This window comes from Elephas maximus, chromosome 4 (assembly GCF_024166365.1).
Source record: "Elephas maximus indicus isolate mEleMax1 chromosome 4, mEleMax1 primary haplotype, whole genome shotgun sequence".
Classification (NCBI taxonomy): domain Eukaryota; kingdom Metazoa; phylum Chordata; class Mammalia; order Proboscidea; family Elephantidae; genus Elephas; species Elephas maximus.
In genome coordinates, this window is record NC_064822.1 from 86,566,081 (window position 1) to 86,592,734 (window position 26,654).

A 26,654-nucleotide genomic window follows, 5' to 3' on the forward strand; every position below is an offset into this window, starting at 1 on the left:
GGTTTTTTTTTTTTTTTTCCTTATTAATGACTTAGAAGCCTCCCCTTTGGGCGTCAGTCCATCCATGATCAGGAGATAATCTTTAGAATTTTATTTTTATTTGCTATATAGGATTGACTTTTATAATTTTATCCTTTTTTGCATCTTACTTCCTTCTCAGATAGCCATCGCCATTGACCCAAAGATCGAGCCTTACAATGGTCACCTACAGAAATGGAATGTTTCCATCCATCCCAACCTTCTCCCTTCCCATCCTGCATATCCCTCCTGCCATGAATATGGGTAACTTGAGGAAAAAAAGAAGGAGTGTGGAGGGGGGGTGGTGGTGATGGTGAGTTGGGAAAGGAACCAGGACAGGAATAGGAAAAATTAGAGTAAAGAGCAGATAAAGAAAGAGGTCGTGGGAAAGAAAGATGGTAGAGCATAAAATGGTTCAGAGCCATTCAGAAATGGGAGGAAATCGTGTAACCCAAGAAGGGATAGGAATACCATTTCTTCTGGTTCACCACCCGTTTACATCTCAGGCCCAACCATGATCCCTACCCTGAAGTGCTGAGCAAGTGAACTCACAGAACCAGGCAAAGAAAATCTTAACATGAATGGGAGGCCTTTATATGTATTTGGAGTTCCTGGGTGGCACCAATGCTTAAGTGCTCAGCTACTAACTAAAAAGTTGGTGGTTCGAACCCACCCTGAGACACCTGGGAGGAAATATCTGATGATCTGCTTCTGAAAGGTCACAGCCGTGAAAACCATATGGAGCACAGTTCTACTCTGACTGACGTGGGGTTGCCATGAGTTAGAACTGACTGACAGCAACTGGTTTACTTTTGTTATTTTTTAAGCACGTATTTACTGGATTGAGGATTCTTCCAGGTCGGAGATTATTTGGGGAACAGCCTTTATTTCTACTTTAATGTAAAATTGATTTTGCAAAGTATTCCTTTTTTCCGATGATGAAAGGGATGGGTATTCTCTGTCACCTTTATCACACCCATCTCCAGCTCTATGATAAATCTGCCATCCCCAGGTTCATAACTAACACAGCACATTTTTAGTAGCTGAAAAATAATAGCTAATATTTAATTTAGCACTTATTCTGTCTAGGTACTGTTGTTGGTACTTTGCATGTATTTGTTTTTATTGTACTTTAAGTGAAAGTTCACAATTCAAGTCAGTTTCTCATAAAAAAACTTAAACACACGTTGTTATGTGACCCTAGTTGCTCTCCCTACAGTGTGACAGCATACTTTTCCTCTCCACCCTGTGTTTTCTCTGTCCATTCAGCCAGCTCCTGTCCCCCTCTGCCTTCTCCTCTTGCCTCAGAACAGGAGCTGGCTACATAGTCTCATGTGTCTACTTGAGCTAAGGAGCGCACTCCTCACCAGTATCATTTTATGTCTCATAGTCCAGTCTAATCTTTGTCTGAAGAGTTGGCTTTAGGAATGGTTTTAGTTCTAGAGAGTCCAGGGGCCATGTCCTCTGGGGTCTCTCCAGTCTCAGACCATTAAGTCTGGTCTTTTTATGTTAATTTGAGTTCTGCATCCCACTTTTCTCCTGCTCCATCAGGGATTCTCTGTTGTGTTTTCTGTCAGGGCAGTCATTGGTGGTAGTTGGCCACCATCTAGTTCTTCTGGTCTCAGGCTGATGGAGTCTGTGGTTTATGTGGCCCTTTCTGGCTCTTAGGCTCATATTTTCCTTGTGTCTTTGGTGTTCTTCATTATTCTTCACTCCAGGTGGGTTGAGAACAATTGATGCATCTTAGATGGCCACTTTACTCTGCATGTATTCATCTTGCTTATTCTTCACAAGGATTATATTAGGCAGGTTCTCATTTTACAGAGGCAGGAATTGAGACACAAAAGTTAAGCAGATTGCCCAAGGGTGTGTAATAATTTGAGGAACCAATATGTAAATATCTATTGAATAGATGTAACCATTTATATTGTTTACAATTTTTAGCTTGTAGACTTGCAGTGACCGTCTTCTTGCAGATTATTTTTTCCTTTTTAAAAATTATTTCCTATTCAAGAAGGGGAGCACAGGTATTTGAGGGTACTATACTGCTTTTTAAAATTTTATGTGCATAGGCTTCACCACAGCCTTTATGTCCAACATTTGTCTAGTCACTGCTAAGTGTTCAGAAACATGTCATGGCTCCTGCTCTCAAGAGGTTTCAAGTTGGATTAAGGTGAAGAGACAAGTAAAAGTGGAACCTAGAATGAGATTGTTTCTGGGTAATACATCCAGTACAAGTCCCACCCTGGAGAAAGCTTGGAACCTTGGATTAGAAGGGCAGGTTCTAGCCTGCAGTTACACAGTATTTCACGTCTACCTTAATTCACATTTGACAGGATCTACCATGGGATGAGCTCTGGTGGCACAGTGGTCAAGAGCTGAGCTGCTAACCAAAAGGTCAGCAGTTCAAATTCATCAGTTGCTCCTTGGAAACCCTATGGGGTAGTTCTCCTCTGTATGGTAGGGTCACGATGAGTTGGAATTCACTTGAGGGAAAGTGGTTTTTTTTGGTTGCCACGAGATGAGGGATTCTGGTGGTGCAGTGGTTAAGGTGGTTAGCTGCTAACCGAAAGGTCGACGGTTAGAACCCACGAGCTGCTCCACAAGTAGAGATGTGGCAGTCTGCTTCCATAAAAATTTGGAACTTTGGGCATCATTCTGAGTGAAATAAGTCAATCACAAAAGGACAAATGAGACCACTACTATAAAAACTCATGAAAAGGTTGCAAACAAAAAGAAACAATCTTTGATGGTTATGAGGGAAGGGAGGGGTGGGGGTGGAAAAACACTAAATAGGCAATAGATAAGTGGTAACGTTGGTGAAGGGTAAGACAGTACACAATACTGCGGAAGCCAGCACAACTTGTACAAGGCAAGGTCATGGAAACTCCATAGACACATTCTAACTCCCTGAGGGTCTAATTTACTGGGCTGAGTGCTGTGGGGACCATGGTCTTGGGGGACATCTAGCTCAATTGGCATAACAGAGTTTATAAAGAAAATGTTCTACATTCTACTTTAGTGAGTAGCGTCTGGGGACTTAAAGCCTGTGAGCAGCCATCTGAGATACTCCACTGGCCTTACCCCTTCAGGGGCAAGGGAGAAGATACAAAGGAAAGATTCGTCCAAAGGACTAATGGACCCCAACTACCACGGCATCCACCAAACTGAGTCCAGTACAACTAGATGGTGCCTGTCTGCCACCACTGACTGCTTTGACAGGGATCACAATAGAGGGTCCCAGACAGAGCTGGAGAAAAACGTAGAACAAAATTCTAACTCACAAAACAAGACCAGATTTACTGGCCTGACAGAAGCTGGAGAAACCCTGAGAGTATGGCCCCCAGAGACTCTTTTAGCTCAGTAATGAAGTCACTCCTGAGGTTCACCCTTCATCCAAAGATTAGACAGGCCCATAAAACAAAATGAGACTAAAGGGGCACATCAGCCCAGGGGCAAGGACTAGAAGGCAGGAGGGAACAGGAAAACTGGTAATAGGGAACCCCAGGTTGAGAAGAGAGTTAACTTGTCATGGGGTTGTTAACCAATGCCCTGAAACTATGTGTACTAAGTGTTTAATGAGAAGCTAGTTTGTTCTGTAAACTTTCATCTAAAGTACAATTGAAAAAAAAATACCACACACACAAAAAAATTTTACAGCCTTGGAAACCCTATGGGGCAGTTCTATCCTGTTCTATAGGGTTGGTGTGAATAGTAATTGGCTCGACGGCAGTGGAGTTTTGGGCTGTGGTGTGTATCAGTACTTTTAATTTGACAAAGGGCCAAATGCAGAGCAATAGACTTTCTCCAGGGACTGAACACTGCAGTGATTCCAGAGTCTTAAATGTCAAGAGGAAGACAGGAACCCTAGGATGGAGAGATTTTATATGGTAAGTCCTGTCTCTGGGCAAGTCCTGTCTCCGGGCTAGGAACGCCAGACTTAGGGACAGCTCATACTTGCCCTTTAATGTCATGTAAATTTGCCCTCATTTTGAAACGATTGAACCAATTCCTACTCACAACAAAGTCTTCATCACAGTTACCTTCATTTGTTCCACATGCAGCGTTTAAAGCATTGAAAAGGTTTCAAGCCTTTTCTTGCACTAAAAAAACCCCAAACATGTTGCTGTCGAGTTGATTCCGACTCATAGTGACCTTATAGGACAGAGTAGAAGTGCCCCATAATGTTCCCAAGGAACAGCTGGTGGATTTGAACTGCCAGCCTTTTAGTTAGCAGCCTAACACTTAGCCACTGCTTCACCAGGGCACCCTTGCTCTAAAGTAAGGCTAAGTAAGAATGTGTACACCTGTTTTGACTTACCTACAAATTCAACTTAAAAACAAACTTAGGAACAGATCTCGTTTGTAACCCGGGGACTGCCTTTACAGCCCTTTGCACCCTGGAGAAAAGGGTGCTCTATGACCAGAAATGAAGTAAAAAAAAAAAAAAAGTTTAGTGCTGAGCCCATGCACTTGAAGATGTCTATATTAGTACACAGTCTTTTTCAAGAGGATGCTTTGAAGTCCGTACGCAGCACTGCCTAGTTGTCTGTGCATGGATTTGATCTCAGGAGTTGTCAGGTCATAACTCATCACATGTAAGCAAACGCTTGTGTGACCACAAAATTGCTTTCTTTCCCTCCTCGCTTTAACTGGGGGTAACTTGGAGCAACTGGCCACTGTTGCAGCAGTCGGTCTGCTGATGCCATTTGTAGAGTTGTTTATAGTTCCTTTCATTGCTCTGCACTTTTGCTCTGGAAATGGAGTTGAGGGTGTGTCCTCTTGTTCTGTGTGTCAAGACAGCATGGCTCAGAAAGAGACCTAACAAACAATAGCCTCCTGGAAGAGAGGCATTGTAGTTGTCAGCATTAGTGTTTTTTAGACTGGCCCCTGCCCTCTGAGCCAAAGTTTAACATTTTCAGAGCATTTCTAGATTGATGGAGAATGAGAAGTTTTGTCCTCTAATGTTGCAGTGGATCCCAGAAAGATTATGGAGGAAAGAAAACTGTATATTCACCCCCACCCCCACCCCCACCCCCGATTTAATTTTGGCCAAGTTTAAGTTGCTTTGTGCATTAGAATTTCTCAGAGTAGATAGTAGGTGGCAACAATGACCACTTCTGTTTCCTGATCTTTCCCGTTCTCCCTTTCCTGGCCTATAAAAAAAACCCAAACCCGTTGCCATCGAGTCAAGTAGAACTGCCCGACAGAGTTTCCAAGGAATGCCTGGTGAATTCGAACTGCAGACCTATTGGTTAGCAGCCGTAGCTCTTAACCACTACACCACCAAGGTTTCCTAGGGGAGGTTAATGTGCAAGGAAATGACAGAGGGCAGGCCACGGAAGGGGAAGAAGAAACAAAGGACCTGCCTGACCCACACACTGTACAATCGCATCTGGGTGGTCGAGATAGGATCTTGGCATTTTACTCTAATCGTAACAAATTTCTTTAGATAGCTGGTCATAACCAGGGCTTCGAATTGATTCCTTCCGGTTCATACTGAATCAATCTACAGTTTAACAAGATCCCCAGGTGATTCTTATGTATAGTAAATTTTGAGAACCACTACTCTGCTAATTGTTCTCAGAATTGGTCCCTAACCATTAGTATCACCTGGGAACTTGTTAGAAATGCAAATTCTCAGCAAGGGTTCAAATAGGAATGCACTGGCTTTCAATGGCTGGTTTTTTGCAAATAGATCACTAGGCCTTTTTTCTGAGATGCCTCTGGGTACACTCAAACCTCTAACCTTTTGGTTAGCAGATAAGCGTGTTAACTATTTGCACAACCCTGGGAATCCACATTTGTATATACTCATTCCCATCAAGTTGATTCTGACTCGTAGTGATCCTATAGGACAGAGTAGAACTGCCCAGTAGGGTTTCCACGGCTGTAATCTTTACAGAAACAGACCCATGTCCTTCTCCCATGGAGCAGCTGGTGGGTTCGAACCACCAACCTTTTAGTTAGCAGCCGAATGCTTAACCACCATGCCACCAGGGCTCCTTACATTTGTATATAGCTATTGTTAACCAGGGCCCTAATGGCGCAGTGGTTAAAGTGCTCGCTGCTAACCAAAAGGACGGCAGTTCGAACCCGCCAGCCGTTCCACAGTAGAAAGATGTGGCAGTCTGCTTTGTAAAGGTTACAGCCCTGGAAACCCTATGGGGCAGTTGTGCTTTGTCCTGTAGAGTTACTATGAGTCGAAATCCACTCAACAGCTATGGGTTTGGGTTTTTGGTATTAATCGTGTACTAGTAGTATTCAGCATGTTCAATGTTACTTGCTTAAGGATTTAAAGGGCTTTTTATTTATTCTAATTGAAATAGAACTTAAATCTTCGTCTTACCTAATTTTTCTCAAATAGTTCTATTTACTGCAAATAAGTGTGCACTCACCAAAATTTAGTTTTAAAATTCTTTTTGCTTCCTGAATGTGGTATATCAGGGGTCCTCATTAAGAAAGTACTGTAGAGATGATAATTTTTGTAATTTGTAAAGTAATTGAGATTTTGGATTCATACCTTTAACATTCAGAAGGTGGAGAGTAGAAGAGTTATTTTCAGAAAGTTGGAAATGGAGCAGTAAGTGGTGAGAATTTGTGGATAAGAGAGCACTTTGTGCAGAAACACAGGGCACATCATGGCCAGTGACTTTTGCAGTTGACACACGAGGAAACCGACCCTCCCCCTAAGTTAAGTAACTTAGGCTTATGACACACAGAAAAGCAGACCCTAAAACGCCAATAGAGAGTGACCTCTTTCTGCAAGTGTTGCCTTTTTCAACTCTTGCTATGTCGAGATTGTGCTCTTCTCATCCTTGCTTCACAGATGGGGAAACCAAGGCTCAGAGATGTTCAGTAACTTCCCCAAGGTCACACAGCTGTTGAATAGTGGAGCTGAGATTTTCCTGTATGAGCTTGGCCTTGTAACCCTTAGCAGTGTGACATTTCATTAAATGATCTGTTTTTAGGTGGCAGTTTTCATCTTAAAACAAATACAGCATTGAAAAGTATTTCTCTTCAAGTGAATTTGAGCATGGTGGGGTCTGGAGAGATGGAACTGTTTACTTTTAGCTGCCTACTCAGTTCAGTCTCAGAAAGAGCCCACTTGCATGTCTGCTTAAGACAAATGATTATGCTGGGTGAACACTAAAAACTGTTTTGATCTTACAAAATTTACTATCTGTGTACCTTTTGGGAGCAAAAACAAATTGTGGGCTGGTAAAATTTAGTGCTTTCTTACAAACTTTATTTCCTTTGGTTCCCCACATTTTTACATACAGAGGGGGCATCATGGTCAGATTTTAAGGCCCATTGGCGGCAGAAAATGTAAGCAGCGTGAACCAGGGACCCCCCAGTAACTGCCACCCCGGCGCTGTCTGTTGGCATGGAAGATTGAATGGCTGGCAAGGTTTAACAGACAATATGAGGTTCTTGAGGAAGAGGACTGTCTTCACTCTGATTTGAAAAACAAAACTAAACTAAAAATTCATTTAAATATAACATTACAGGCACCTTACAAATTTTTAATTTTTTAGTAGGTGGCCATTACTAATATATGTTCTGTGCCGTCATGCATCAGTGTTTATTGAACACCTGTTAACAGATCAGGCATGGGCTTCTTGTTCACTGCTTCTTCTTAGGTTACCCTCTTGTGTACTTTTTATTGGTGTGTGTGTCATCTGTAATCGACCCCCATATTCTTAGGACATAGTTTTTATTCATTATATTTTCAAAGAAATCACTGTGCTTCTGAATTCACCTCTCTATTCAAACACTAGCCTTCTCATTTGAAACAGTGGGAAATTGAGAAGTTATAATGATAGTATCTTGGCTCTGTGTCATACTTTCTGATAAACAATTTAATCATCTCAGTCTCCCTGTGATGGGTATTATCCCCATTTTAGAGATGAGGAAGTTAAGTGGCTGTGTCAGGGTCAGGCAGATTGTTATCAGCAGAGCTGGACTGGACCTGGGGTTGCCCGGTCTGGCTGGTCTTTTCTGTTGCATCATGCTGTTGCTGATTCTATAGCAAATGTGACACAGGTGCACATCTCCTAGGACAATGACTCCACAGTCCCAGATTTGTATCGTTGCTAGCCTTCAAGGAATTAGTTAAGCCCATGCTACATTGGACCAAATTAAATTTGTCTTACTTTTCAGTTCAAAAGTCATGAGACTTTAATCTCTGAAGTTGATAAGCTCGTTTAATTCTATTACTGTTTTTTTTTTTTTTAAATACTTGTTTGGTATTACGATAGATGAGCATTTGTTGATGTAAGTTGATATACCAAAAAAGCCTTTGCTGTTGAGTTGTATTAATATGTGTCAGTACCCTAAAATATTTTTAATTAGTTCAGTCCTTACTTCCCCCTACCTTTTGTGAAGCAGTGCATAAGATGTCCTTGTGTTGGAGGAGGGAGGGCTGGTGACCTGCTCGGTTGCACTCATGGTGAAGGGGATCTCCAGGATCACCCTTTAGCAACCACCCTTTGCATATGTCTTTAGCTACTTGTCTGTCCGCAGCACTGGTGTGTACCTAAGCTGGAGCCTTCCCGCTTGGAAGGAAGAATGAGAGAAGCACTCTGAGCTGAGAGAGACACATGGTGGGGGCTTTTCTCCATTACCACTTGCTCCTGAAAGAAGGTAATGAGTTTAAAACGTACAAAATGTCTTTGGCTCCTGGCCTAAGGCTGAACAAGATTAGAACTTATTATATTGAACTGCTCATCTTCAGCTGCTGAAGTTTGAAGAATGCTCTTTTTTTTGTAGAATCTCAGGGACAAGAATGGATTTTGAGAAGCCATCCAGTGATTCCTTTGTCCCCAGGCACAGTGGCATCCAACTTGGAAAGCTAATTTTCTTCAAATATCCAACGGATACCATACTCTCATTTTAACAATTTATTCCATCATCTTACTTCCGTAATGATCAAAAGAACTGACTTTGTGGGCCCTTGTGTCTCTCTTTTTCAGGTCCAACTTCAAACTCGTGGCTGTTAATTCAAAACTTTATGCCATTGGTGGGCAGGCTGTTTCTAACGTTGAGTGTTACAGTCCAGAGCAGGATACGTGGAATTTTGTGGCACCCTTACCGAATCCTCTGGCTGAGTTCTCTGCGTGTGAGTGTCAGGGAAAAATTTATGTCATTGGAGGATATACTACCAGAGGTAAGTGAAGGGGCCATGTAAGTGGTATACTACGTGTAAGCTTTGGCAGCCTGGATAGGGCAAGAGAGCCAGGGGCAAAGCTCCAGTGTGCCTGAGTGCGACTGTATGCATTAGATATTGCTACATATCTGGAAGGAAGAGGGTCCTCTAGGACAGGGGTGGTCTCAACAGGAGGGACCTTTGATGACCCAATGTGGGCATGAGATTTGAATGGGGGAGGGGGAGGGAATGTAAAGAAAATACGTAGGTTCTTTCTGCTTCTGGAAACCCAGCTTTGTGCTTAGTCAGCTTGTGACTTGGCTGGGCCTGATTCATGGAGGCAGTTCAGGTCTCTCAGCTGCTCTCTGAGGTTGGGTAGATCTTTGGAGAGGCCTATTTTCTGGGTAACTCCCACCCCCTTTCAAAAACATCCCCCCCCCACCCAATGGAATTTAGTGCCAGATTGTGTTTCTGTTTTCTCCTTTCTCCAGCACAAACACGTCAGATACAGGTTCAGGAGACACCTTTGTTCCCGTAAAGTAGGAGGAGCGAGAACACAAGTACAAAAGGGACTTCTTTCCTGACCAGGGATAGGAGGCGGTTATGCTGTATATTAAACTGCACATGTGTGTTTTTCACTCTTTTGCAGGTATTTTATAGTTTATAATTTGGAAAGTAAAAAGTTTCTCTGGCAGGTTTTATACTGCTGCTCTTGGTAGGGAAGCATTTTACATGGTGGTGATACAAACTGCTCGGCAATGCTAAGAAACGCACCAGGGAACAGCCAAGAAGAGTGTGAGAGGCATACCTTTCCCTCTTCTCGCCTTCCCCCACTTAAGGCGGTTGTCTCCAAGTTATCCTTTAACTTACAGAAAAGCAATAACTTGTGGGACTTTTAGCCCCATTAAAGGAGTAGAGTTAAAACCATTATATTTGACAAAGTGAAACGCTAACATTCCTTTACGTGTTTATGATATGGTATGGGCAAGCAGAGCCTCTCGACTCTGGCTGGTAACATGCATGGAGAAATGACCCTGATGATCCACGGGGCAGCATGCAACCATCTGTAACTACGTACAGGACACAAATCCACTGGCTAAGATAGTGTTCAAATTGGTGATGAAAATCATTTTCACCATACCCAAATTTGTCTTGTTTTGGGGATATATGTTAGAGAAGTTAAATGTAAGATGTTTTATGGGCATCTAATTTATTTTTATTTTCTTACAACAGCAAAATATTTTGATGAGCACTTCTCAGAGTCCCTCTGAACAGTTGATTTGGTGGGGAACATGGTGGGTGGCGTATTAGTTTCCCAGGGCTGCCATAACAAACTTGGTGGTATAAAATAACATTTATTCTGTCACAGTTTTGGAGATCGGAAGTCCAGAATAAGGGGTCAGCAGGGTCATGATCCCGCTGAAGGCTCTGGGGAAGAAACCTTTGTTTCCACATTCACCTTCTGATGGTTCCTGGCGTTCCTTGGCTAGTGGCTGCCTAATTCCAATCTGTGTCTTCTCTTCTGTTTCTTAGAAGGACACTTGCCATTGGATTTACGACCTTCCTAGGCAATCCAGGGGCCCTGTGGCACAGTTGTTAAGAGTTCAGTTGCTAACCAAAAAGATCAGCAGTTTGAATCCACCAGCCACTCCTTGGAAGCTCTATGGCGCAGTTTTACTCTGTCTTTTAGGGTTGCTATGAAAAAAAAAAAAAAAATTTATGAGTCGGAATCAACTCAATGGCAATAGGTGGCAATGGGCAGGTAATCCAGGATGCTCTCATCTCAAGATCCTTAACTTAATTGCATCTGCAAAGACCCTATTTGCAAATAAGTTCACATTCATAGGTTCTGGGGTTTAAGAGGTTGACATATATTTTGGGGGGCCACCATTCAACTCACTGCAAGTGGTATGTATATTTATGCATTTAAGGAGAGTCTGTGACAAAGAGGAATGTATTGGAAGCAGTAAGCTGTTTTTTTTTTTTAATTGTCATTTAGATTAAAGTTTACAGTACAAATTAGCTTCTCATTCAAAAATTTATACACAAATTGTTCTCTGATTTTGGTTACAATCCCCACAATGTGTCAGCACTCTCGTGCTTTCCCTTTCCATACACCCTGGTTTCCCTGTATCCATACGTCTAATTTTCTTATCCCTCCCTGCCTTCTCATCTCTGTTTTTGGGCAGATATTGCCCATTTGGTCTCATATACTTGAGTGAACTAAGAAGCACGTTCCTTGCTTGTGTTATTGTTTGTTTTATAAGCCTGTCTAACCTTTGGCTGAAAAGTGTGGACTTCAGGAGTGGCTTCAGTTCTGAGTTAGCAGGGTGTCCAGGAACATAGTCTGAGGGGTTCCTTCAGTCTGTGTCAGGGCCAGTAAGTCTGGTCTTTTTTTGTGAATTTGAATTTTGTTCTACATTTTTCTCCTGCCCTGTCTAAGACCCTCAATTTTGATTCCTGTCAGAGCCTTTGGTGGCAGTAGCTGGGCACTGTCTAGCTCCTCTGGGCTCAGGCTGGTGGAGCCTGTGGTTCACGTGGTCCGTTAGTGCTTTGGACTATTATTTTCCTTGTATCTTTGGTTTTCTTCATTCTTCTTTGCCCTGAATGGGATGAGACCAACAGATGTATCTTAGATGGCCGTAGCAGTGAGCTGTTTCTTTCACTTCAAATTTTCACCACTTATTGGTCCCTCCCTACTGACACTGATAAGGTATAATGCCAGCTTTTTCTTTACAAATAATTGAAAAAAATATGAGGCCCAGCAGTCATTTTTTTTTTTAACCTTCAACATTGGTGTTCAGGTTACAGTGATGTAAGTTTATATGCTTAAACTAAGCCATCCAGTTCCTGTCAAGTTGACTCTGACTCATGACAACTCAATAGGGTTTTCAGTGGCTGGTTTTTCAGAAGTAGATTACCAGGCATTTTTTTCTGAGGTACCTCTGGGTGGACTTGAACCTCCAGCCTTTTGGCTAGCAGCCAAGTAAGTTAACCACTGGCACCACCCAGGGACTTCAGCCAAACAACTAAGCCATAGCACCAGAGAACTCCTGTATGTGCGTAAGTACGTGTGTGTGTTTTCTCCTAGGAAAGTAAATACGTTACTCACCTATGTACATTTCTAAGAATTCTGATTCCTCCTAGACTGAGCAACACAGAATGCATCCTGTGGGCTGAAATAACGTACACATGGTCCCTTGACTTTCTTTTTAACCGGGAGTTGTTAAACACTAACACACTGCACTGTACCCCAAAGAGGACTCTGCTGGTAGATTTCCTAATTTTTCCATGACCTTGGTTGAGCAAATGTCCTTTAGATTTGACCTGGAAAACCCTTGTTTGTGTATTTTCCAGCTTCACAAGCTACTACTAATGTACCTTCTTCACTTGGGCCACCCACTGTGATTTCTGTCCTGGATTCCCCAAGCCAAAATACTCAAGATGGGATGGTTAGGTGATGTGGATGGATGACTGTTTGTGTAGGGCTTGAAAACTAGTTTTCTAAGATGAGAGGGCAGGGCAGTTACTTGTATTCCAAAGCTGTCCCTCTTGTCTACTTGGGGATCTTCCCAGCGATTCCTAATAGTTCCTGTAAAAGAAGTCATCGTGATTGTCATGAAAACAAAGTCAATATTTAAAGTTTGGATCTTAGCCTGCTGCCCAAGTTAGGTGAGACTTAAAATTCAGCAAATAATAGTTCATAATTTTTGTGATAGTTATTCGATTAATTATTTAGCAGGCACTGAAGAAATGAAAAGAAATTCAATAGAAAGTAATAGTAACCACTAAAGGGAAGAAGGGTGACTTGTCAAACTTCAGAATCAACTCTAAATGTAAAAGTGAAAAAAATCATTCAACCAACTCAAACCACCTCATCATGGTCTGAGTGTTGGTTGGGTGAGGAGAGAAAACATTTACAGAAGACCTGGAAAGACCTTCAGGCCTGGAACTGAGAAATACATAGAAGCTTTTACTAGAATAAGTCCTTTATTCATTCGGTGGGAAACCAGGTTACTAAGGAGCACTTTTTTGACAGAGTAGTAACCAGAGTCCCTTCAGCTATCCAGTAGAAAGAGCTTTATCATAATAAAAAATAGCTATGGTAAAAAAAGAAACCTAGGTGTTAGTATGGGTGGAAGTCAGAAGGACAGATCCTTAAAGCTGTACTAATTCTAAAATTTCTACAGGGTTAGGGGCCTATTGTACACCCAGCACTTGGTTTCCTTTCATCTCCCTCTGCCCTCTTGTTGTTAGCTGCCATCGAGTCAGCCCATGACTCATGGTGATCCCATGCATGACAGAAAAACAGAAATGCTGTCTGTTCTTGTGCAATGCCCATGATAGGTTGGGATCAGACTGTTGTGATCCACAGAGTTTTCATTGGCTGATTTTCTGAAGTAGATTGCCAGGCCTTTCTTCCTGGTCTGTCTTAATTTGGAAGCTCTGCTGAAACCTGTTGAGCATCACAACAACATTCGAGCCTCCACTGACAGTGTGGTGGATGCACATGAGGTGCACTGGCTGGGAATTGAACCCCGGTCTCCTGCATAGAAGGCGAGAGTTCTACCATTGAACCACTGCTTCCCCTTAAGATGTATATAACTTAGTACCCAAGGTGGCTGTGGACCTTTTTAGGCATTGCTAACTAGTGGGTGGGTCCTCTGTCTCAGGAGTAAAAGCTGAAGGACGAGTAAAACCCTCAAGAAAATGAACTGTCTTCTTTTGCCTGCTTCTGCAGCTATCAAAATGCCACACTTTAGTTCTCAACTTGAGCCGTCTCCTCCACTGATAGGTTTTGGTGTTTGTTTAAACAGCAACAACAAACAAAGTATGTTCTTTCTGATAACTTAGCATTTTCTTTCTGCTGAGACTAAAATATTCCATTTTTTCTTTCGTAGAGGAGAAAAACCAAAAAAAAAAAAAAAAAAAAAAATTAACAGAAAAAAAAGTAAAACTAAATTCTAAATATAAATTAAAAACTAAATTCTAAATCTCATCAGCATTTTTAAAAAAGAGAGTAGACAAGAGTTTCCCTTAAAGAAAATAGCTATTCATTTAAAATAATGTCAGCGCACTCATTCATCTATTATCTGATTTTATCCACACAATAAGGAACCATCTCTTGTGAAATAGGGGGTGGTGGTGGGGGTGGTGAAACAGGCATTTGTAGTGTCTCTCCCTTGTTACAGTGGGGAAGCAGAATTGCCAAATGATTCTATGGCTTGATAGAAAGCCAGAAGTGAGGAGACTTTCTTGCATTTCTCCTCACTTGTAACTTCGCATCCCTTCCCATAGACAGTCCCTAGAGATTGGCTTTGCACACTGGCCATGTTTCTTAGGATCACCTGTCAAGAATATATGCTCTTGGCTGAACCCCTGAAATTATTGCCCTAAGATAATCTTTAACTGTAAACCAAATGTATCCCCTGAAGTATTCTTAAAACCAAACGATAGTTTAGCTTAACTAGTAAAGAATGGAGCCATTGTGGAGCAGTGGTTAAGAGCTAGGCTGCTAACCAAAAGGTAGGCAGTTGGAATCTACCGGCTACTCCTTGGAAACTCTATGGGGCAGTTCTGCTTTGTCCTACAGGGTCGTTATGAGTCAGAATCTGTTCAATAGCAACAGGCTTTTTTGGTTTTTAGTGAAGAATATCTGCTTTGAGCAGTATGCTCTTTTAAGGCCTATCTATATGGGATGAAATTGATAACAGCAACTAAAAAATAAGATAGGAACCTGAGGGGACAGGGAGTTTATGTTAATGGAAGAGGAACAATTCAGAAAAGGAGGGTGAGAATTTTTGCACAACTCGAAGAGTGTAACCAGTGTCACGGAATTGTACATGTAGAAACTTGAATTGGTGCATATTTTTGCTGTTTTCTTAAGAGTAAAAAAAGAACATATGATTTTGGGACTCAGCCTGGCTTCTCTGTAGCATTGTCAGTAATTCTGTAAATGTTGATGAGGGTTCTAATGCTGTTATTCTTTTTTAATGTGTTTTTATGTGTTTCTCAACATTGTAAGGGTACCAGGGAAGAGGGAATATGTCCAAATCATAGCTGCCCATCTCTGGCCTTACCTGTCTCTGGCCTTACAGGTTCTTGAGAATCTCTCAAGGAGGGAACATGTCTGAATGGGAGGATGGTAGGGATGAATCTAAATGTATCTCCTGCTAGCCATTCGGAAAACTGTTGTACCCTTTTCCCCAGCCTCTGTGTGTCTGAAGTGGTGCTGCCTCTGTGTTACCACATTTTACAGGTGCAGGTAGATGTTTATCACAGCCTCGGCTGTAAATGCTGTTACTTGTGGATATGCCACCCTTTGGCTTCTTTCTTTGTTTCAGACCGGAACATGAACATTTTGCAGTACTGCCCCTCTTCGGACATCTGGACACTGTTTGAAACATGTGATGTCCACATTCGCAAACAGCAGATGGTGTCTGTGGAGGAGACCATTTACATCGTGGGAGGGTGTCTCCACGAACTGGGGCCCACCTGGAGGAGCAGCCAGAGCGAGGACATGCTCACCGTGCAGTCCTACAACACTGTCACCCGGCAGTGGCTCTACCTCAAGGAGAACACATCCAAATCGGGGCTTAACTTGACTTGCGCGCTCCACAATGATGGCATCTACATCATGAGCAGGGACGTTACCTTATCAACCAGCCTGGAACATCGCGTTTTCCTCAAGTACAACATCTTTTCAGATAGTTGGGAAGCATTTAGGCGTTTCCCAGCCTTTGGACATAACTTGCTGGTTTCCTCTCTTTATCTGCCCAGTAAGATAGAAACATGACTGAACTAATTTAGTATTTAAGAGAAACCTGCTTCAAGACAAAACAAAGAAAATACAATGTCCCATTTCAAGGGAGACTGATTTGTAAAGGGAAAATGTGGTAGATTAGGTCACTGATACAGCGGCTGTAAATAAGCTTACTTGAACTAATTACTTGAAAACTTGTGGAGAAAAGAGACCAACTTTATTATTTTTTTAATTATGGGAGCAAATCCACAATGATGTTTTTATCCAAATCTGTTACTCTTGGGCCAGTGATTGAAACTGATCATCAGAAAGTAGATTCATTGTGTCTGCTTAGCAAAGGGCCAAAGTCAATAACTGGTATGAATGGTAAAGATTATCTTAGAATCTGTTTTATTAAGTCACTTGAAATAACATTAATACCTTAAGTGAGAGTTTTTTTTTTTTTCTGTCAATTTACTTGACAAACACTTACATTAATATCACTATTCCCCCAGTCGCAACCACAGATACTCCTAGCTTGTTGAAAATAGAGTTCTGTGTTCACATGCTTTATTTGCACACTACTTTTCAGGAAACTTACAGTGATGGAGCCCTACAGTGAATCCTTGCAAGTATCCAGTACTCCCAAAAGCTTGCATTAAAAACATTCTTAGCTGTTTTTTTCTAGTCTTTTTTTTTTTTACAATTATGAATGCTAGAAAAATAGTCTGATATAACCTTTCATTTCAGTTATGTAGCAGATTGCTGCCTTTCAGATAAGTTGTGTTGATAGTCATTCTATATTGTTTAAAAGAGGATATATATTGTTTAAAAGGATATGTATATATATAATTTGAGCTGTAGTCTTGAATTTAAATAGGAACGGAACACCAAATGAGAAAAAATTTGCCTTTTATAGTTGTTTATTGAATGTGTTTGACTTAGTTTTTACTTTAAGACTGAAAAAATAACTTCACATTTCCAATCAGGCAGCTTTTTAATTTAATCTTAACCTTTCAATTTCTGCTTTGCTTTTGTGGGGCAAGGTGAGGACAGCTGTAAAACACTTGTGCTGGAGAGAAGGGAGGAAGCTTTTATGGAAGAGGAATGGCTTCTGGTGATATTTCTGAAATTAGGTAAGGTACTTAATTTTTGCCTTGGTTGCTAAATCAGATAGAAGCCAACTCAAGCAGTTGTTTGCTTGTTTTCAGTAAGTCAGTTAACAATGAATGAAAGCCTCTGCCAATCATAGATCAGCATTCCTTAAAAAATAGATACACACATGCTTGTGGAAATTTCATTTTGATTGAAAAAACACTTTCTGAAATTTTCTGACCTTTTTTATAAGGGAATTGCTTAGTAAGACTGAACTGGATTCCATCTCTCCACTCTTAATAGTAAGCAGAACCATTCCAGTTACAGTGTGTGCCTCACTTTAAGAAAGCCCCATAGAAAAGCAAACTGTCATGGCAAATTCATGCATTTAACAAATACTCACTGAGTGCCTCCAGTACGCCATTCACTGTGCACATGTAGTTCAGGGGAATTAGTGGAATTCTCCAGTTTATTAAAGTAGTCACCACAGGGCTTGCTTACAACCTTGGTCTCCTAGTATGCTTAAAATATGTGCAGTTCAAGTCGATTCTGACTCATAGCGAAGCTATAGGACAGAGTAGAACTGCCCCATAGGGTTCCCAAGGCTGTAATCTTTATGGAAGCATATTGCCACATCTACAGAGCGGATGGTGGGTTTGAACTACCAGTCTATTAGTTAGCAGCCAAGCACTTAACCACTGTGCTGTCAGGTATCCTTATGCTTAAAATGAGGGTCTAGTTATATGGTATTTGAACAACTTTTCAGGAACACTTCTGGTAGGTAAAATGAGGTAAGCCTTTATTTTGGGGATGGAGACATCTTTATATCTTGTCACGAAATGTTATCAGTGGTTTATTTACAACCCTATTTAAGGGTTTCTAAGCCATATCCATTTATTCTGAAATACTTAGCCTTTTTTTTTTTAAACTCTGAACTGAAATCTTCCCAGAAATGGTACTTTAATAATAGATTTATATTAATTTATATTTGTTGTAGAATTGAATTTCCAGTGATCTACAGTTTCATTAGATATATTTAAAAATCTAATTTATTTTATATTTTACATAGTGTTACCTTTTGTTGCTATAGAGCTTAATATTTTTAAGGCTTACCCCTGTGTATTCAGAACATCTTAACCAGCCTATTTAATATAGAGAACCGATTGGAGATTAGCTTGTAAATAACTGCATTGGATAAAATGTAAATTATTCCTACCAAAATGTACTCCAGATTACATTTTTTGTGTCCGTTAATGCCGACAGTTAGATTTTTGGACCAAGGGATACTGTGATCCACAAAACTCTTTTGTAAACCAGGTTTGATGTACGTGCGTAGGTGTGTATGTATGTGTGTGTGTGCGCCTGCATGTCACAGCTCTCTGAGACGCAGGGGTCTAACACGGTTGTTACTCTGAGCTGGCAGCAGTGCTTGGGAAAGGTGGAATGTGCAATGGGGCAGATCTACAAGTCCTTCTTCCTTCTCTGTATGTCAGCTGTCAGCTGTGTTGACATTTTGAGGGTAGCTTTAATTTACTTAGGATCTCTTGTTGATGCCAGTGATGTGTTGAAGACTACCTATGATGAAGGCAATGTTTCTTGAAAAATCCCCGCTTGTCTCTAGGACTATCCTTTACTCTTTGGTAATATCCCTCTCTTTGTGCCATCCATTTCTCTAAATGTGTTAGTCCTGTTTTCTGAGGTACTGCTGAGGGTGCTGACCTCCTCCCACCACGGAAAGGGTGATTACTGAGAGGACCTCTGGTGGCAGCCCCCTTGTGGGAAGCACCTGTGATACAGAGAATGGTCTGAATGGCAGTGAGTCCTGAATGTGAATTGGTGGAGATTGTTGATTGTTCCATCGTTCGTTCTGGTTTTCCCTTCAGCACCCTTAATTATAGATGCCTCTTCCCTGAGAAGTGTGTTGATTATTTTGACAGTGTTAAGTCATAACAAGTCCTAAGAAGGTTATGGATACCAGTAAGAAACAAACAAAAAGGCTAAAGATTGAGCATGAAAACCAAAGAGAATTTAAGTCTGCGTTTTTTTTTTTTTTGAACCAAGATCCCAAGTATTTCCACATGCCTTAGCTATCAATTCAAGCTGTTCTGAGATGGACAAAGCTCTTTCTCTATAAATGGCTGTTGTCTTCCAAGAAACACTTGCTTATTGAGCATTGTGGGTGCAGTGTTTTCAGATTTCCAGGTAAAGTCTTGACCTACCTATTCAGTCGCACAGGTAAATTGAGTGGAAAGGTGTTGGCCTTCCTGGTCAGTTAGCACTTGGTGAGCAGTGGCTTAATACAGAGCACCCGAGAGGCAGCAGGGCAGCATAAACGGAAGTGGGTGAGTGTCATATACTTTTCTTCTATCCCCAGGATGGGAACTACATAACGTCAGTGTCACCGTTCTTTCAAGGTGGCATTACAAATGAGCATGGACTCCTTTCTGCTGTGCTAGGACTTGGTGTTAGAACCCATGTCATATCAATCAGTGCCTCCAGGCACCCATTACCATCAGAAAACCAAAAACAAAACCAAACCCACCACCTCCAATAGCGACCCTATGGGACAGAGTAGAACTGCCTCATACAGTTTCCAAGGAGTGCCTGGTGGATTTGAACTGCAGACCTTTTGGTTAGCAATCATAGCACTTAACCAGTACAACACCAGGGGTTCCATTACCATCAGAGTGAGATTACCTACTCCTGCCTTAGATATAGGAGTGAATGAATTAGGTGAATAGATATTACCCCACATGGCTTTGAAAGGAGGGAACTGAGTTGAATCGGTTCCCTGCTTCCCAGAAATACATATTGATTATCTGTCATTTGCAAGACTATGTTAAGAACTGAGGGTACAGATATAAGTAAGCCACAGCCTTTGACCTTGAAAAGCTTAAAAAAAAAAAAAAAAAAAAAAGCCAAACCCTTTGCCATGGAGTTGATTCTGACTCATAGTGACTTTATAGAACAGCGTAGAACTGCCCCATAGAGTTTCCAAGGAGCACCCAATGGATTCAAACTGCCAGCCTTCTGGTTAGCATGTGTAGCAGCTAACCACTACGCCACCACAGTTTCCCTTGAAGAGATTACAGCCTGTGAAAAAGTTAGCTGTAACCCCCTTAACCAGGGTGTCCATTTCAAAGATCCCCCATCTTATTTGTCAGGCACATTGGGGCACTATGGTCTGGCAGCTTTTTCAGTCTTGGGCCAGTCTGTCCATTGCTTCATGATTTACTAACAACCATCACAAACCAGTTTTTCTTCAAATTTGAGAACCTCATCGTATGTTTTATTTTTTTTTTACTCTGTGCTTTTGTTCTAATTACTTTTGAAAGTCTTCTCTGTACTTTATTTTTGTGAAAAAAATTAAGATTGCCATGTGATCTGCATTGTTTAAAGATACTCCCTAAGCACCACTGCCTTTACAGCTCAGGGCTCAGCTGCTGGATCCAGTGAAAGGGAGGAACAAAGCCAGGGAAATGAATATTGGGGGACAGGCAATAGCAGGTACATTTATGCCTTTAAAATTCTACCATAAAAAGTATTAATAAATGTTCATTAAGACACTAGTCCCAAGAAAAAGTCAGTTGACCTTGCTTTTGTGGTAATTACCAAAGGGTAGCTTTCCATCTTTATGGCTCATACACTTTTCATTTTCTTTTGTTAACTTCCAAAAACCAGACCAAATCCATTGCCATCGAGTGAGTTCCAACTCATAGCCACACTGTAGGACAGAATAGAACTGCCCCATATGGTTTCCAAGGAGTGGCTGGTGAACCCCAACTGCCAACCTTTTGGTTAGCAGCTGTAGCTCGCCGTAGCTCTTAACCACTGCGCCACCAGGGCTCCTTTGTTAACTTAGGAACACTATAAAACACATTGATTAACACAGACTGGCTTCTGCACTTCACATAGCCATTTTTATCCATTCCTACAGGAGACAGATGAAATATAAAAGATGGTCAGTTTTGAAGAACAAAGGGGTGGTAGAATGACTTTTGCAGGGTCGGCTGGTGCTTTCTCAAGTGGATGCCATAATTTATTAACTAGGAAAGGAAAATATTTGTAATTTGTATAATTGTGTCATTTTTCTTTAAAAATCTTAAGAAGAGGAACTCTTCAGCTGTCCCTGCAATGGTTTCATATCTGGTAGTCATCTTAGGAAAAACAGTGATCTGTAGAATGAATACAAAAAACACAGAATACTTATGTTTTATTATGTTATGTTTTGTTATACTTTCTTTGTAAAAAAAAAGGCTGTGTTGAGTCTTAAATTTCAAGTGTGGCCTAAAAGAGTAAACATTATCATATGATTCATTTAAATACAATGATGCCTATGAAACACTCGCTATAACAGCATTCATTTTGTGTTTATAAACAGAACTATAAAAGAAAAATCTCTTCCAATAAAATAGTTCTAAATCAGTGTCTGTTGTCTTTTGGGTACTATGTACTGCTGTGTACACAGGACTCTGCCAGAACCAGGAGGAAATGGGTGAGGTATGAGACAGGTTCCTGCCGGTGAAGAGCTCCTGGCTAACAGAGAATGCCAGACGGGTTAGGAGTGATCCTGTTGGAAGGAAGGACCATATTGAGTGGCATAGGTGACAAGTGCATTAGAGTTTGGAAGAGAGGAACCCACAAGGTATAGATGTGGTGGGAGACTGGGTTCAGCATCTCTGGATGTCTTTATCTACCTCTTGTAGTCTATGACTCTTTATAATTATTAATAATAAAATAAAATCTAAGCCCTAGAGTTTAGCAGCTGTGGCCCACCATTATCTGTTCCTATGTTTTCAAACTTTTCCCATGGTTTTGTTTTGAACACCCTTCATTCCAGGAAAACTGAAACACACAGCTCCATGTTTTCCTGCTGTGTTGGTCAAGACTGACTGACCGTGCAGTTGGAAGTGAGATGTGGAGGGAAGTGTCAGTTACTAGAAGATATCCCATCCTCTGTCCAATGTGTGGAAACACACACACACACACACTCTGTCTCTTCTTATACATCCAATTTTAAGAATAGTTCTACTTAAAATATCACTACTACTCATTGCCAGTGAGTCCATTCTACTCGTGGCAACCCTATGTGTGTCAGAGTAGACGGTGCTCCACAGGATCTTCAATGGATGAATTTTTAGAAGTAGATTGCCAAGCCTTTCTTCCAAGGTGCCTCTGGGTGGACTCAAACCTCAACTTTTCAGTTAATAGCTGAGCATGCTAACCATTTGCACAGCTACTCCATAAAAAAAACAAAAACATATCCACCTCCCTCACCTCCCCAAATCAGATCCAGCTACCACATTCAAAGGTGGTAACATGGTTCATAGATTCCCAAGTCTAGGTTGGTAGGGGATGTATATCCCTCCTAGGTCCATGGGATTGTCAGTTTTGATAATCTATGAATAAATGAATACCTTAGCCACTTCCTGCACACAATGGCAGAGGAAGAAGAGTATAGCAAACACAACCAGAGACTACCACCAAACATTAATTGAACACTTACTCTGTGCCAGCCACTCTTCTAAGTGCTTTTTGTTTATTAACTCATTCACTCCTCACAATAATCCTATGAGGTAAATACTGATATTATGCTCATTTTATAGTTGAGAAAACCAAAACACCAAAGGTTACAAGTTGCCATTTGCAAAAAAGGAGAAGGGGAAACTACATCCAGTGGTTGCTGGTCCAGGGTATGTACTGTTTCCTGCTGGTGAGGGCTAGCAAAGACTCCCTGCCCTGGTGGGGAGTGGATGGATATCTAGGTCAGCCTGGGAACACTCGGCCTGTTTTACAAGAGGATGTTCCGTGGCTGTGCACAGGTGGGTCATGGCCATGTGGCAGCCCTCTTCCTGTTGGTGTGATTATAGAAGGTGTATGGAGGGGAGCCTGAGGATTTCTGTAGAGGCTTGGCCATCCCAGGACCCTGTGTGCAGGCAGTAAGCATTGGTGTGATGGATAAGACTGTGTGTCAACATGGCTGGACCGTGATTCTCAGTGTTTTGGCAGTCATATAATGTGATCACCCCCACGATGGGATCTGCTGTTAATAGCCTGTCAGTTGAAAGGGAGTTTCCTTGGGTATGTGGCCTGCATCGAATATAAGTGGACATTCTGGCAAGGCTCAGGGGCTTTTTGCTCTCGCTGGATCCTGCAGCTGGCTTCTGTTCATTTGATCTCTGGTTCTTGGGACTTGAGCTAGCATCTTACCTGCGGTCTTGTCTGCCGATCTTGGGATTCATTGGTTTTCACAGCCTGTGAGCAAGAGCCCAGCTCTCTGACCTGCCAATCTTGGATTTGCCAGCCCCTGCGAAACCCTGGTGGTGTAGTGGTTAAGTGCTACAGCTGCTAACCAAAGGGTCAGCAGTTCAATTCTGCCAGGCGCTCCTTGGAAACTCTATGGAGCAGTTTAACTCTGTCCTATAGGGTCGCTATGTGTCGGAATTGACTCAATGGCACTGGGGGTGGGGCGGCTATGGGAATCAAGAGAAACCTCTATCCTGACCCATGGACTTGGGATGTTCCAACCTCTACAACAGCATGAGCTGCTTTCTTGATATGAATTTCTCTCTCTCCTTATATATATTTATATGCTTTGCTGGTTTTGCTTCTCTAGAGAACCCAGCCTAAGACACTTGGCAATACAATCCCTTTGAAAACCCAGTTGGCCGCTGGTCAGTTTGATTTCTGACAATTCTGTGGGCTAAAGACCTAGACCTGTGGAACCCAGTTTCTTGAATCTAGAGCCCATCTTGTGGCTTCTGTCTTCCTGCCCATTACCCTTTCCCCTCAGCTTGATGACTCCAGTTTTTCCATCTGTGTTGGGAAAACCTGAAACAGTAGGGGTCTGCCCTTGCCAGTGAATGCTACTTTACTGCAAATGATTACCTCTATCTGGCTGGAGGTGATTGGGATTAAATTCTCACTCTATTAGAAGCTGGCGGAATGGACACAAAAAGAGAGTGGAGGGAAAGAGCAGGCTGTCTTATTAGGGGGAGAGCAATTAGGAGTATATAGCAAGCTGTATATAAATTTTTGTATGAGAAGACTGGCTTGATTTGTAAACTTTTACTTAAAGCACAATAAAAATTAAAAAAAAAAAAATTCTCACCCTATTTCTTTGCCTTCTCCAAGGACCCAGTCTTACTGTAGTTTCCTAACTGCTCCTTCATGCACCTTTGATAGAAGCAGAAAATCTAGTGCTTGCAGCTCTGCAAGGCACATATTATCTGACCCTCTGCTATCTACTGGCTGCAGGCAGAAGTGTTAAAAGCATGGACTCTGGAGCAAGACTGTCTAACCTTGATTTCCAGTTCTGCTGCACCCTTGGTCAGGTGAGTTCATCTCCCTGTGCCTCAATTGCCTTATTTGTAAAGTAGGAGTAATAACAGCATCCATCCTATGGGGACCATTGTGAAAACTGAATGAGAAAATGCATGTAAAGCATTCAGAACAGCATCTGGCACTTTGTCAGCATACAACTAGTGGGAGCCATTATTATCACCAAACTGTTGGCTATTTCCTTCATGCTTTCAAACTAGCCAGCTTGGCTGGAAGCTTATGCCTTCCTTAAAATACCTTACCGAAGCCATTAGGAAATAGCTAACAAAATCCAAGATGCTGGCATGTTTACCATTCTAAAAAGCTGTTTGGCATGTGGTCTGAATCCCAAAGTACATCAGTATAACCAATTGCTCTGCTTCCTGTATGAGGATAGGTATGGGGAAACGCTCCCTGGTTCCATTCCATCCCTCACCTTGATTTAGCTAGTTCCATATTTCAGTTTTAGATATTAGCAACATAACATACCAAATAGCAAAGCATTTATTAAGATTTTGATTGGACCAGCCCAGAGCATGTGTCTGTCCATCCCCAAGCTAATCCCTGTGGGCCAGGGAGGGGCGATGGAGGCTCCAGCACAGCCACATGGAACGGATTCATCTCAGATAACAGAGGTCTGCTTACCTAAAGAAGGGTAAAAAGAAGGGTAATGCTGCTAATTCCACAAAACACCATTTGAAAAATCTGCTGATGAACCAAAGCTAAGTTTATTACACTTTCTGCAATAAGTGAGGCCACCTTGACAGAGTCCTAGTAGTGTTTCAGAAGGGGTGAGTCGGGAAGGGATGCATCAGGTTCTAGGGCCTAGACTGGATAGTTTTAAGGCAGGTCTTACAAGGTAGGGAACTGGTTGAGACTTGAGAGTTTATGACATAAAATCTTTGGATTCATGGGTACCACGAGGAGTAAGTCTTGAAGCTAGTCTTTTTCTTTTTTTAAATACTTTATTGTTTTTAGGTAAAAATTTATACAGCAAATTAGATTCTCATTCAACAGTTCATACACACATTATTCTGCAACATTTGTTACAGTCGTCGTAATGTGTCAGCACTCTCACCATTTCCACCCCACCTGTCCCATTTCTGGGAAACCCTGGTGGCGCAGTGGTTAAGCACTACAGCAGCTAACCAAAAGATCGGCAGTTTGAATCCACCAGGTGCTCCCTGGAAACTATATGGGGCAGCCTGTCCTACAGGGTCGCTCTGAGGCGGAATCAACTCGACGGCAGTGGGTTTTGCCCCATTTCAATCCATCCAGTTTCCCTGCCCTTCCTTGCCTTCTCATCTTTGCTTTTGTGTAAATCTTGTCTCATAAAGTTGATTGTTTAAAGGAGCATATTCCTCACAGATATTATAGTTTATAGGCCAATTTATTATTTGGCTGAAAAGTGATCTCAAAGAATGGCTTTAGTTCCAGATTAAAAGGGTATCTTAGGACATAGTCTTGACAAGAAGCTATTAGTCTTGGTAAGTAAGCTATTTTTTAGTTGATTCACGGTGTTATGGAAGATGTCTTACTTAAACCAAAAAACCAAAACCATTGCTGGCAAGTCAAGTCATAGTGACCCTAAAGGGCAGAGTGGAACTGCCCCATAGTGACCCGAAAGGACAGAGTAGAACTACCCCATAGGGTTTTCAAGGAGTGCCTGGTGGATTTGAACTGTTAACCTTTTGGTTAGCAGCCATAGCTCTTAATCACTACACCACCAGGGTTCCCAGGTCTTCCTTGCTTCTGGTTAAAGCTTAAGTTGTTTCTCTGTTGTTGTTAGCTGCTGTTGAGTTGGCCCCTGACTCATGGCAGCCCCACACGCAACAGGTTTAGACCCCTGTGATCTGTGGGGTTTTCATTAGCTGATTTTTGGAAGTAGATCATGAGGCCTTTCTTCCTAGTCTTAGTCTAAAAGCTCTGCTAAAACTTGTTCGGCTTCATAGCAACACACAAACCTCCACTGGCAGACAGGTGGAGGCTGTGCGTGCGGTGCATTGGCCAGGAATTGAACCCAGGTCTCCCACACGGAAAGTGAGAATTCTATCACTGAGCCACCCGTGCCCCCACATTTCTCTCTTAAGGCGTGTATACTTGTTCATTTCTTATTCCTGTTCTAGACTGCAGTTTCCTTGATGGTAGGAAGAGTATTCTATTTATCTTTTTATCGCCCTAAGTAAGGGCATATTAGTAGAGCTTTGTACACAGTAGGTTCTTAAAATATTTGTTGCATCTGGAAGATCTTATTGTCTCCCTGGGTTGTCTAAAAAGAAATGTAGGTGTTTGGTGTTTGGTTTATCCACCACTAAAACTTCCTTATAGAAA

At 41.7% G+C, this 26,654-nt stretch overlaps 1 protein-coding gene across 1 annotated transcript in view; it reads left to right on the forward strand.

The window, feature by feature from the left end:
- Positions 1-26,450, forward strand: part of KLHL42 (kelch like family member 42) — a 28,271-nt gene extending 1,821 nt beyond the window's left edge. Inside the window, exons 2-3 of the mRNA XM_049882712.1 lie at positions 8,994-9,187; positions 15,511-26,450. Coding sequence (XP_049738669.1) covers positions 8,994-9,187; positions 15,511-15,962 — 646 coding nt within the window. The 3' untranslated portion in view covers positions 15,963-26,450. The remainder of the gene's footprint in view (positions 1-8,993; positions 9,188-15,510) is intronic.
- The last annotated feature ends 204 nt before the right edge of the window (positions 26,451-26,654 follow it).